The sequence below is a fragment of the Trachinotus anak genome, unplaced genomic scaffold (genome assembly GCF_046630095.1).
Source record: "Trachinotus anak isolate AG129_WGS33_773 ecotype Australia unplaced genomic scaffold, CSIRO_AGI_Tana_v1 ptg000011l, whole genome shotgun sequence".
NCBI classification, from domain to species: Eukaryota; Metazoa; Chordata; class Actinopteri; order Carangiformes; family Carangidae; genus Trachinotus; species Trachinotus anak.
Genome location: NW_027273862.1, coordinates 622,655 through 636,043, shown reverse-complemented (window position 1 = coordinate 636,043; position 13,389 = coordinate 622,655). Strand labels below are relative to the sequence as shown.

General features: G+C 41.5%; 1 protein-coding gene across 1 annotated transcript; it reads right to left on the bottom strand.

The window, feature by feature from the left end:
* Positions 1–2,162: 2,162 nt before the first annotated feature.
* On the bottom strand, positions 2,163–13,035 carry mthfs (5,10-methenyltetrahydrofolate synthetase (5-formyltetrahydrofolate cyclo-ligase)). Its single transcript, XM_071488126.1, has 3 exons — positions 12,623–13,035; positions 10,046–10,310; positions 2,163–2,772 (listed from the first exon to the last, which is right to left on the bottom strand). Exons 1-3 carry the CDS (start codon positions 12,731–12,733, stop codon positions 2,546–2,548), a joined length of 603 nt encoding a protein of 200 aa, XP_071344227.1. The 5' UTR covers positions 12,734–13,035; the 3' UTR covers positions 2,163–2,545.
* Between the last annotated feature and the right edge of the window lie 354 nt (positions 13,036–13,389).

Sequence of the window (13,389 nt, the reverse complement as noted above, 5' to 3'; positions counted from 1 at the left end):
ACTGACCTTCCTTTGAGCTAGTTGAGAATCTGGAGCATCACATTTGTGGGTTCGATTAAACTCTCAAAATGGCCAGAAAAAGAGAACTTGTGAAACATGTGAAACTCAACAGTCTATTCTTGTTCTTAGAAATGAAGGCTATTCCATGCGAGAAATTGCCAAGAAACTGAAGATTTCCTACAACGGTGTGTACTACTCCCTTCAGAAACAGGCTCTAACCAGAGTAGAAAGAGAAGTGGGAGGCCCCGCTGCACAACTGACCAAGAAGACAAGTACAAAGAGTCTCTAGTTTGAGAAATAGACGCCTCACATGTCCTCAACTGGCAGCTTCATTAAATAGTACCCGCAAAACACCAGTGTCAACGTCTACAGTGAAGAGGCGACTCCGGGATGCTGGCCTTCAGGGCAGAGTGGCAAAGAAAAAGCCATATCTGAGACTGGCCAATAAAAGGAAAAGATTAATATGGGCAAAAGAACACAGACATTGGACAGAGGAAGATTGGAAAAAAGTGTTATGGACAGACGAATCGAAGTTTGAGGCGTTTGGATCACACAGAAGAACATTTGTGAGATGCAGAACAACTGAAAAGATGCTGGAAGAGTGCCTGACGCCATCTGTCAAGCATGGTGGAGGTAACGTGACGGTCTGGGGTTGCTTTGGTGCTGGTAAAGTAGGAGATTTGTACAAGATAAAAGGGATTTTGAATAAGGAAGGCTATCACTCCATTTTGCAACGCCATGCCATACCCTGTGGACAGCGCTTGATTGGAGCCAATTTCCTCCAACAACAGGACAATGACCCAAAGCACACCTCAAAATTATGCAAGAACGATTTAGGGAAGAAGCAGGCAGCTGGTATTCTATCTGTAAAGGAGTGGCCAGCGCAGTCACCAGATCTCAACCCCATTGAGCTGTTGTGGGAGCAGCTTGACCGTATGGTACGCAAGAAGTGCCCATCAGGCCAATCCAACTTGTGGGAGGGGCTTCTGGAAGCGTGGGGTGAAATTTCTCCAGATTACCTCAACAAATTAACAGCTAGAATGCCAAAGGTCTGCAATGCTGTAATTGCTGCAAATGGAGCATTCTTTGACGAAAGCAAAGTTTGAAGGAGAAAATTATTATTTCAAATAAAAATCATTATTTCTAACCTTGTCAATGTCTTGACTATATTTTTTATTCATTTTGCAACTCATTTGATAAATAAAAGTGTGAGTTTTCATGGAAAACACAAAATTGTCTGTGTGACCCCAAACTTTTGAACAGTAGTGTATTCATATATCTGCATCTGTTTTACTTTTGTATCTGCTGAAGAACACCAGTATATATTAGAATCTATGAATATGAAAATATTATTAATTTCAAATGTTTAGTGACTGGACCATAATGTATTTTAGTTGACTGAGAAGTTGATTCTCAGTGTAAGTGTACTGGAAGTTTCACACATCACATTTGTCTAAGTTGCATTCTGGACCATGGCCGGTGTCCAGACTAGTTGTTGTTACAAGGTGAGTGTGAAAACAGCCTTTGAGTGTCAAGCTCTGCACATTTATCTGCACAGAGAAGGACAAGTAATGTCACAATAAGCAAAACTAATTTTGAGTGTGGGGGACTTTAGTATTTCAGTAAAAGGAACAAAAAAATCACTAAGCTAGTTTGATAAAACAGTCTTATTTACATGGGTCAGTTTTCATGAAGTTATGATGGAACTTCAGTCGTGTAATGACAGGTGGTCAACAGTCTGTTGTGGATCTACCTCTGAACTTCAGTAACAACAAACATCCCTTCCACCAACAAGTTGTGTGTACTCACACACACACACACACACATGCAAAAGTCTAGGTCACTCTCTCACCATCTGTCTGGCTCATTACATATTGGAAAGTGTAAGGGTGACAGAAAGCTTAAAGGGTAATATGGGCCATTGAATCTGCATGCATTACTTCACTGAGTAAGCTTTCCTGCAGCCTCAATATGCCAACTAGTAGTAACACAATCTCCTCTGTGCTCCGGCACGATGCTCAGTAGTCACCAACATCTTCTTGCACAAATGAGGCAGGAGCTGTGGCGATGCGTGTCACATTGTGTGCTGGAAGCGTGTTCAACAGTGTGAATGTAAAGGCAATAAGGGTCCATCAGCCATTAAGATGTACACTGAAACACTGCACATTTCCCAATACAACTTTATTTGCACTTCTTTAATTTAGTTGTCCATTACTGTTTGTTTGAAGTATTAAGTGATCAGTAAAACCTGCCTTTTAATAGCTCTTTATAGCAACATCAGCTGGACATTAGCAGCACAATACTGACTCAACATATCATTTCAGTAGCTTAAACACACATATCAATAGAGCCATTGTAGAAGTAGCTGAACCTGCATGATGCCATGACAGAGGATATTTTGGGGTCATAGCAAGAAAACCTTAGGTGGAATTAATAACATTAATGATGGCTGTTCATCCTATAGAACACAACGGGCCATCTTCTGCCTCATTAGTACCATTAGTTTTAATGCACCATTGATGACTGATCACTGGTAATTGACTCGCTATTTCTCATCCTCATACAGGATTTCATCAATGAGCACATCATTGTCATCAACAGGGATTTCCTGACACAGCTGTTCTTTGAAGGCCAAGGCGATGGTGTAGGGCTTTCCTTTGGGGTGTCTGATGCAGCGCTCCAGGTAGGTGTCATAGTAGCCCTTCCCTCGTCCCAGACGCTTCCCCATTTTGTCAAAACCAAGGCCTGGCATCAAGATCAGGTCCAGACCTCCTGGATAATGAGAGCAGACCGAATCATCAGTAATGAAGGTCTGGAAAATGGCTGACTTCACCTGTAAATCCTGACAGCTGTCAGCCAAACCTTGTGATGTGAGTGTGTTTTTGATGTCTAATGACATTTTTAGGAACAAATATAAAAAATTTAAAAAACAAACACAAGTCATTAACCCCCAGCTCCTGAAAATAACAAAGTGTGTTATAATGACTGAAACTGCTGAGTCAGCCAGAAGACAGCACGGCAGCAGCTGTGGTGCTTCTATTTTCAGATAACTGCTTCACATATGATGAAACAACGGTGAAACAAAATTGAAACAGTTTCACCCAGACTTAAATATCTCAACAACTGTTTGATGGGTTCCCGTTGAATGAAACAGACCTTTAGTCTCCACACAGTTAATCCCTATAAATGTTCAATTCAATTCAATTCAATTTTATTTGTATAGCGCCAAATCATAATATACATTATCTCAAGGCACTTTACAGGGTAAGGTCAAGACCTTACTTTGTTACAGAATAAACCCAACAGTTCCCACAAAGAGCAAGCGCTTGGCGACAGGGGGGAGGAAAAACTCCCTTTTAACAGGAAGAAACCTCCAACAGAACCGGGCTCAGGGTGGGCGGCCGTCTGCCTGGACCGGTTGGGTTTAGGAGAAGATAGAAAGAGGGGGAGGGGGAGGAGAGGGGAGAGAAGAAAGAGAGAGAGAGACCAGGAACAGCTGTGTCGGCAATGGTGTTATCAATAATAATGACAGGTAACAGTGGTTAATAGTAAAGATGAGTAGTGGTGGATCTGGGTCCTGCTGCTCCAGAGGCAGAGAGACCTGCAGAATGAGGACAGAGAGAGGGAGAGAGAGGAGAAGCACAAACTACGGGAGAGAAAAAATACAAAGTTAATGGCATGAAGTTATCGAGAGAGAGAGAGACAGAAATAGAGAGAGAGCGCCCAGTGAATCATGGGAATCCCCCAGTAGTCTAGCTCTATAGCAGCATAGCTAAGGGATGGGTCAGGACATACCCGAGCCAACCCTAACTATAAGCTTTACAAAACAGGACAGTTTTAAGCCTGATCTTAAAGTTAGAGAGGGGGTCTGCCTCCCGAACCCACACTGGGATTTTAAATTCTATCCTGGAGTTTACAGGGAGCCAATGCAGAGAAGCTAACACAGGAGAGATGTGATCTCGTTTCCTAGTTCCTGTCAGTACTCGTGCTGCCGCATTCTGGATCAGTTGGAGGCTTTTTACTGTTTTTACTTTATGTTGATTTCCTGATTTTTATCCAGTTCCACCTGCAGGTCAAATTTTTCTTCCGGGAAATTCATCAATATCTGTTTGGCACATTTTGTACAGACATTCATCCCTGTGAATGAGTCTTTGATGGTGTCCTGCTGTTTCCTTAGTGACAGGGGCTTGGGAACATTTAGTGGCCTGCAGCAGGTCGGGGCTTGAGCGCTGACCAGGAACAGAAAAGGGCGACGTTTTCCGTCTGATCAGCGACTCATGAGTCGCAGAAAATGACCCACATGCATTCTGTGGTCTGCAGGCAGTTTGGCCTGCAGGGATCATGGGTGTATTCATAAGAGAAGAAAAAAATCATACACACCTACAGCATGTAATCCAAAGAGAAGACATGTGAACAGAGGAGGTTTCAGTATTCAGCTGGATTCACTAAGGTTGGTAAATGTGTTTGACTGCATTTATCTCAGTATTAACTTCTGTAACAACAGCATCTCCACATGCTCCACTGGACCTGCTGCTCCGCCTCTCTCCCTCTTTCTCTCTCCCTCTGGGTACAGTGCCTTGTGTATATTTTAGACACAGATCGTTAGATCTATAAATACAGATATAGTAGTTGGCCTCACTATTTCCCAGGTAGTGTTGAAGCTCAGCCAAAGTGAATATTTATTTAAGGTCTGGATGGGGGAATGGACCTTACTTAACTGAGCATGGCAGCGACTGCTGAGATATACGACCAGCAGGAAGAAATGCAGCATCCAAATTTTAGTAGAGCCCTGTCTTACACACAGCAATATTTACAGCTTTTCAGAGCAACATGGATTCCCCGTCTGGCCACAAACTGCAACCACTGCAAATACAAAGAAGGTGCCTTGTCTACAACCACAGCTGCAATTAGTATCTTAACTTTCTCCTAGAAAAAGCATATAAATATTACATTTTACTCAGACTACTCCACCCACCCCAACCCAAACATAACCTGACTCCTTTCCAACACCCCCCCCCCTTATTTTTTAATAAGATAGCAGTGAAATATTAGACAGGACTTTACTCAAATTCTACCTATCCCACAAACATATTTGATTTCTAACACTTTCCTCCTATATTTCTGATCTACTCCTGTTTTAATTTGCTGTTGTCTTGATGAATTGATTATAATCTAGATTTTCACAAAATCCATTCAAACAGTACCTAGTCATGTTACAAATCTGCTGAGTGTCTCTTTAAATTAGGGCCTGAGCACCAAGAACTGAGGGCTGGAAAGGTTGGTGTGAGGATCCTATTGTTCCTGGTAAATGCACTGCTACATGGCACTGTAAGCACCACTTAAAGCGCTTTACAATACTTGTCACATTCACCCATTCACTGATGAAACTGCCATCAGGGGCAATTTAAGGTTCAGTAACTTGCCCAAGAACACTTCAACATGCGGACTGGAGGAGCCGGGGATTGAACCACCAACCTTCTGAATGGTGGATGATCCACTCTACCTTCTGAGCCTCCTGTAGAGATTATTATTATTCTGCTTCATTTTGTAAAATTAAGCAGTTTATTATAATTTTTTAAGGCCCTGCTAAGCGGTTATTACTTATTACAGCCGTGGTTTTCCTTGAAATGCTAAAAGAACATATATATGTTATTGTATTATTATATATGGGAGGTATTATCCTGTCCCCGACAAACAAAATGTGTGTTTTGTAGCTGTTCTATAGCGCTGCATAGTGGACACAGGAAATGCAACAAAACTCATTCCATGTGGAACATAGTGTTGTGAAAGTGCACAGCTGTGTCAGCCCATGATCCACCAGCACCCCAATGTGCATGACAGAGTGTGGGTCCGATCAGCACTGCTTGAAGCTTGAACTGCAGTTGTTTCTACTTTGCTGCAATAGCTTTACAGTTATCAAGAAAACGGCAAAGTAGAAGTGACTGGAAATAATTAGCAAAGGAGATCAGTATCTCAGAGTGCAGCAGGATTATGACATGACTCTCATGTTGTACTGACAGAATTACTGCTGTGAAAATGTACATTAAACTGCTGTAATGCTACATATATCTTGGGCATATGCTGCAGTAGGTTACAGTGATACAAGAGTAGATCATGGCCCATATTTATCAAGTATCTTAAATTGGAAATCAGTCCTGACTGGCCAAAACTTCACAGTGACACAAATGTTGTCCTACTTTTAGGATTAGGAATAGAAGCAGTTTTTTATCAGCTTTCTTAATTTAGGAAGTCACTCCTGTCTTGGCTGAAATTTAAAGAGTGCTCCTGAGGAGTCCTAACCTGTTCAGAGTTGCTAGGAAATGTTGTTGAGGCAGAAAAATCTGAAGGAGAAGAGGTACCATTAATCACTATGAGCTTATTAAAAAGTTTTTTTTTTTGAGAATGTCAAAGAAAGTGCATGTTCTCTCCACATAAAGCAAGGTCTGAACAACATCAATCTGTTACAACTAACAGCCTCTGCAGCAATAAATCCAACTTGGGTGACTTGTACCGCGATAATAATGTGCAGCTTTTCCGACAACTCAACATGCAGTTATGAAAAAACAAGCTGCATTAATGCAAATGTATTTGATTTGGATATTCATTCATTCATATAAAATGACCCACTGCTGAGTAATACATGTTTATTATTATTGACTTCCTAACAGTGCCATTGTAGAAATAAATCATTTTCCCCATCTGTATGGATACTTAACATGAGGGGCATGAGAGAGTAGAGCAAAGCACAAAGCAAGTGTCTTAGTTAGTTTCAGAATGACTCGGCTGTAGTAACTAATTACTGCAATATTACTATTTTCGAGTAGTGTAAGGGATTAAAATTGCTAAAACAGTAATAATATTATTGTTCCTGATATAATTCAGCATTCCGTTACTAGAACACTAATGTCCTGGATAGCAAAGACGTGCTTCTTGCAGCTGCTAGTTGTCAGAAGTTCACCTCTTATGGCTGTAAGATGAGATGAGGGCAAGAGAGAGCTTGTGAGGGAGCTCCTGCAGAGAAGCCTCCCTGCCTCCACTACATCAGCCTGGCATGATGCAAGTGTCCGAGGAAAGCTACTCAGCAGAAAAAGAAGTAATGGACTACTTGAGGTCAAGGGGATCTGAGGTTGAGACTCTGAACCGGTTCTCAAACATCAAAAAGATTTACATGAAGTACACCACTCCGACCCCATCCACTCACCTGAAGAGCGTTTTTTTAGTTTTGAAGGTTTGGTGCTTCTCCTGACAAGGACCAGACTGTGTGATGAGAGGTTTGAGAAGCTGCTGTGAGATATGATCATCATTTCACTTTTGAACATCGGGACCTGTTTAGTATGTCGTGGCCGAAATAACAAAACAGGAAGCTGCAGTGTCACCCTAAATGTGTGATGTTTATATATTTTTTTAAAGCGAAAGTTATACAGTAATATAACAAGTAATATAACAAACAACTTTTGATATGAAGTACCGTATTTTCCGGACTATAAGGCGCACTTAAAAGCCTTAAATTTTCTCAAAAAACGACAGTGCGCTTTATAATCCGGAGCGCTTTATATATGGATTAATTCTGGTTGTGCTGACTGACCTCGAAGCGATTTTGTGTGGTACACGGCGCTCACGGCGCTCTGTCAAAATGTTTTAGTACGACTTTGGTAAACTACAAAGCCGCACCGCTTGCAGCATTACGGCTATCGTAGTCAGGAGCGTCGCGGAGTAATACATACTGTGCTTCACCATAATATTACGGTGTGCGTGTATAAGGACCTATAAGGAGTTATTGTGAATACGCTAACGTTTGATTTAGCGGTATCAGACTGTGCTTTTTTTACGTGTTACAACTGAACAAGGTTGGGAGTTATTGTGAACGCGTTTAATAAAGTTTGACTGACTTATCTGACTGTTTTGTTTCGCTTAATGCGCCTTATAGTCCGGTGCGCCTTATATATGAAAAAAGTTCGAAAATAGACCATTCATTGACAGTGCGCCTTATAATCCAGTGCGCCCTATAGTGCGGAAAATACGGTAATAAGTAAAGTAATGTGATTACTTTTAAATGGGTAATAAGTAAAAAAGTAATAGCTTATCACTCTTCCTGAGTAACTTGCCCAACACTGCTCAGCTGTCATTTTCGCATCTCACTCCTGTTCTTTAAATAGCAAATACACTTGCACCCATCTGTGTGCCCGTGGGCCTTAATGGGTCTTAATGAGGTGTGGTCAGGCCCTCGTTAGCTCATTGCTATCTTGACGCAGTGGGAAGTGATTGAGTGATTGACCAACAAAAACCTGGTCTTGAGTCAATGGCTCAGTATTTGACTGCTATCTTAAGAATTATTATTATGATATATATGATATATATGCTATATATTATTATTATGAAGAGAGTAATATGCACCTACATAGGTGGGCACACAATGCACATACACTCTGCCTGTTATGCACAAGCAGAGTGTGCCACAATGTTTCCCATTCTTCATCTAGACTAAATTTGTCCCACTGCAGTTTCATATAAACCGAAGATTTATTCACACTTCTCATAATAAAACATAAAACATATCTGTGACATGAGCTGTGTGCAGCGCATTGATTCGCTCAGTCCTTCCTCCCCCTCAGAGCGCACAGAGCTGCTGTGTGTGTCCGGACTGTGCTCACTGGTCAGTCACAATATGCAATCAACTCGACACAAACAGAACCTAATTCTGTGTTAAACACCATGCCATTATAAGAGCAATCTGCCGAGGTGCAACCACGCCTGGCGCTGGTTTATTTTATGTTATGGCCAAAACACTGCTATGATTAATTAAGACACTATGCACAACCCTTTTGAACAATTAGCCTGGCGCAGCAAATGTTTTTTCTGCTGTTAAAATAGCGAAGTGATAGCCCTAAATAGATTTGTACCAGGCACTTTAGTCCATGCACTCTGGATGGTTAAAACAGCCTGAAGTGTAGCTGACACCGAGTTGAACAGTGGAAGAGGAAGTAAATTCCATGTTTTCAGTTAAGATGTGCCCACAGCCCTGTTTGCAACATCACTGGTACATGTGTGATTTTTCATGATAAATGATAAGAATCTGGTGCAGCCTTTGTACAAAGATGTGAATAAATTGAAGTTAATACATTTGTTGGTTAACCCATGTGAGTGGCTTGCCAGTGTTTACTTAAGCCTAATGTGACTGTCTTATTGGTAGGTCATCAAAAGATTTAAGATGTTTATTAATTATGGTGTGATCATATACATAACTTTGATAACTCAGAAGTGCATGATGGGACAATATGGGATTGGCCACTGCAGAATGTTCTATGATAGAACTGAACATCCATTAGCCAAAGGATGAGGTTCTGAGGCCTGATGATATTAGCCCAGTTGGCTGATGTTGAGAAATGGTGGCATAAACTGGACTGTAGTCACTCATTAAATTTGTGATACCACGATCAAACCTGATCCTCCAGGGGAAGCTCATACGGGACTACTGATGTCTTGGTAAATGCAGAGGTCAGATAAATTTACTGTATGAATGAAAAACCATGCAGAGTTACTCCCTCGATCTTTAGAGGAACAACAGCTCTATCTGCTGGTGAATATGTCTCATTTCATTATGGCTGCACAACAAATTAAGACAATTTATCTATAGAGCACATTTTAATACAACAAACATTGATTAAAGTGCATTGCAGAGAGATTAAATGATGGGGTTATTTGATTGATGATTATAATCAACCAAAAACACAGGAATGATCACATACAAACAGACTTAAGGAAGAGGATATAAGTAAATGAATAGAAATACAAAAACAAAAAAACAAGCCAGAGAGTGTGGTCAGACATGTCTTCATGATGATCATTAAGAGGCAAAAGAGAAGAGATGGGTCTTTAGAAAACTCATTTTCCCCTCATTTCCTGTCTGTCTTCATTGTCCCTATGCCCCATGACATGCCTATGACCTAACTTTTTGAACTTCAGTGACTCCTTATTGTACCTCCTTGAATATATGTCTCCAGGGGATGATGTCATGTGTGTATGTTTGTGTGTCTGTGAACATTACCTGCTGCCAGTGCTTCCTCTCTGCTGTTGTCTTCCTCAGCAGGCTGTCGGATGTTCCAGGATGTCAGAGGCAGCATCTCCATGTCCTGCAGACTTCTGAGCTGCAACATGTCCATATGACTGTTGCTGCTGTTGTATCTGGGGATGAAGCAGCTTTTACCCCATTTAAACACATCTTTGATGATTTCATCAGTGCGTACTTCATCATCCATGCTGAGAAACACTGCAATCCGATTACAGGACACATACTTGGGGTGTCTGAACAGCTAAAAGAAAATATTTAGAAAGTGAAAGTTAGTCAGTAACATTATCAGAGCCCAGAAGCAGGGGTCAAAATAAAAAATCACTTTCACATAAAAATCAAGATTCTAATCTTCAATGATTGATTCACAAATAAAGCGTCAGTCTGTTGTCTGTAAATGACATTATATTTTATTCCTCAATAAATGTGCTCTACAAGAGCTGAAACAGTAAGTCAAATAATTGATTAGTTGATTTACAGAAAAATAACAAGCAGTTATTTTAATACTCCCCAGTACATGGTTATATCTGGGAGCAAAGTGTCATTACTACAACAACAGGTTTGATGGGGCAGGAACCGTGAGCAAAGACCAATAACAATCCCAATAAAAATGTGAGTGAACACAACTACAGTAAATATAGTTGGTCAAAACTTAACCAGTAAGTGACTGGAGACTTTGGACAATAATATCAATGTTCACGTTCACCCTCTCCTCCAAACCTACAGGTTTGTTTCCAACCTGTCGGATCACGTGATTGCTCATTTTTCCTGACACCTCTGCCTTCTGATGTAGCTGTGTTCCCAGATCTCAGCAATTAACATGATGAGTAAATGTCATAATTACTGATAGAAATGATGGACCAAATGACAGAAATAAAACCCAAGTTGTCATGAACTGGAGCCATTCTTTAATGCCTATGGAGAATTGATGCCCATGCAGTGATCCTCTCAGACTGAATCTTCTCCACCCAACCAGCCCCACCACCTTAAACATTAACTATTAACTATTCCGCTGAAACCATCCATTTGCCCTTTTTTGTGGCAGATTAGATGTAATTAAATGAAAACACTATACTGTTAGTAGTATAACTCTGTAAAACATTTTACTATAATTGGTGGGTTCTTCTGTTTGAGGAAGTGAGTTCGACATTGACCTCAAATCGAACGCCCGGGCTACAGGTAAATATTGTCCAGGATGCATGATAATGTAATTATACTCGTCATGTCCTTTTAGCTTGAAATGCAATGAGTGTGATGTTTCCTCTGGAAATAAGGACTGTGTGCACCTGAGAGAATGAGAGAGCAGATTATGTGAATGTGTTATCACTGTTGTTACTGTTATTGTTGTTGTTATGTATAGACCTCCCTCAAAGCAAATATTATTCATAAACACAGGTGAAATTAATTATGTAATTTAATGCTGTTTCTGTGGCGGGACTCTGCTACTGTGGTGGCTCACTGGCATGGCTTACTGACACACTTAGGCCACGTTCAGACTGCCAGCCAAAATCCAATTTTTAGCCCATCCAGATTGGAACTGGATGGCTCTTTTGAAGTCTGAACAGTCACAAATCACATGAAATCCGATTTTTGGAAACCAGATCGAAACCACCTTCGGGAGGTAGTTTCAGATCGCATTTGGACAGATGCGTCTCAGTCTGAACAGCTCCAAACACTCAGATCGGTTTTGACTGTCCGTGACATCACTCTACGCGACGCCAGACCCGGCTCTTCGGGTGGCACCACACTCGTCACTGCACAGAAACTCCGGCAGTGAGTGCAGCACGAAGCATTGTTGTGTATAATCCTACCAGCCTCCTGCGGCGTTGCAAATGTCTAGTGCGTCTGAGATGTTCTGCACCTCTACTGGACAGTGATAAGGCCAATATACTGAGGTGACCTGCCTCCATCATGTTTGTAGTTGTTGTTGTCGCAATTATATGACGTCAGACGCTCTGTTACTATAGCAACCTGTCAGATCAGTCAATAATGTGGCACAGTGTGAACAGAGCCATATCCGATTTGGACACTTGCTAAAAACAGTGTGGACAGTCAGCCCTAAAAATCGGATCTGAGTAGGAATCTGATTTGAATCAGATTCACCTGCAGTCTGAACGCAGCCTTACTGTAAATGAGAGTGGGTGATTAATGTTAAGAAGTTACAGCTGCTATGACCTGTCTGTCTTCTCATGTTGTGAACACAGTCTGCAGAGCGATTCCTGTGCGTGGTTCAGTCTGCAGTTACCACGCCAGACTGTGTTCAGAAATATGACAAATCAGCAGTTAATTTGACGGTCAGCAGTTAAATGACTGCTTTGACATAGTTTTTTAACTTCTGTAAGGGAAGCTAGACAAACTTATCAATTCGGCATGGTTTAAACCCAACAGAATCACTTTATTTCACTATTAACTGCACTGCCCCGTGTGGAAAAGTGTCAGTGGGGGACAACAACGACGCTTTAATAGTATTAACTGGTCATGACTAGCAAAGCTAACTTCCAACTTTATATCACGAATTAATTTCGAAATCTTGCACACGGCGCCACTTTCCCTTACCTTCTGCGACAGGACGAGGGACTGTCGTTGCTTCTCCTCGTCACTCAGCGCTGCGACCCGTCGCTTTATTTCTTTCCGTAAAGTTTGCTTTGCTGCTCGCAATGCAGCCATTCTGTCTTTGCTAACTTAAAGATGAGCTAACTAAAAGAAAGACACTTTAACAAATAGCTGTGTGAAGTGTGTTCTGTATACGAGCGGGTTGTCAGTACTGTGGAAGAAGCGATTTCGACATAGCGTTTTGCTTCATGCACCTTGACGTGAGGTTACACATTAACAAACACATGGCAGTCATGTAGTTGGTATTACTTCGCTTCATCTCTGTGAGATCCACTAGCTTGACTGCTGCACCATGTTACGACCATAGCCGACTGCGGCCAGATCATTGGCCTTGCCGTAAATCGTTTGTGCTCGCACATGCGCAACTCACGAGTCATGAGTGTTTTTTTTAATCCCACCCAGCGAGGAGCGCGAAGAACCGCCCCTACCCTGCCCCTTTGTTCCTACCCTAATCCTAACCAATATCCCTCTCCTTGTCTAAATCTAATCGAGTTCTAGCCAATCAGAGGCAAAGTAGGGGCGGGTCTTTGCCCACCTCAGGTAGGACAGAAATGAAGTGGTTTTAAATCCACGTGCTATGGTTGTTTTAAATGTGATTATAAGCACTGTATATCCACAGCATTTTGAGTGTACAGCAAGTGATTATATTAAAAAATAGATCTGTTTCTGTGGCTGCTGCTGCTGCTGTTTACTGCAGCACAGTGGGTTTT

What these genes read in the sequence shown, in the direction of transcription:
- mthfs (XM_071488126.1), bottom strand. Translation starts at nt 12,733, where the DNA reads ATGGCTGCATTGCGAGCAGCAAAGCAAACTTTACGGAAAGAAATAAAG. An exon ending in CCCTCGTCCTGTCGCAGAAG is followed by an intron (nt 10,311 to 12,622) that starts GTAAGGGAAAGT and finishes ATTTTCTTTTAG; the next exon opens with CTGTTCAGACACCCCAAGTA. An exon ending in AGAGGAAGCACTGGCAGCAG is followed by an intron (nt 2,773 to 10,045) that starts GTAATGTTCACA and finishes CTCATTATCCAG; the next exon opens with GAGGTCTGGACCTGATCTTG.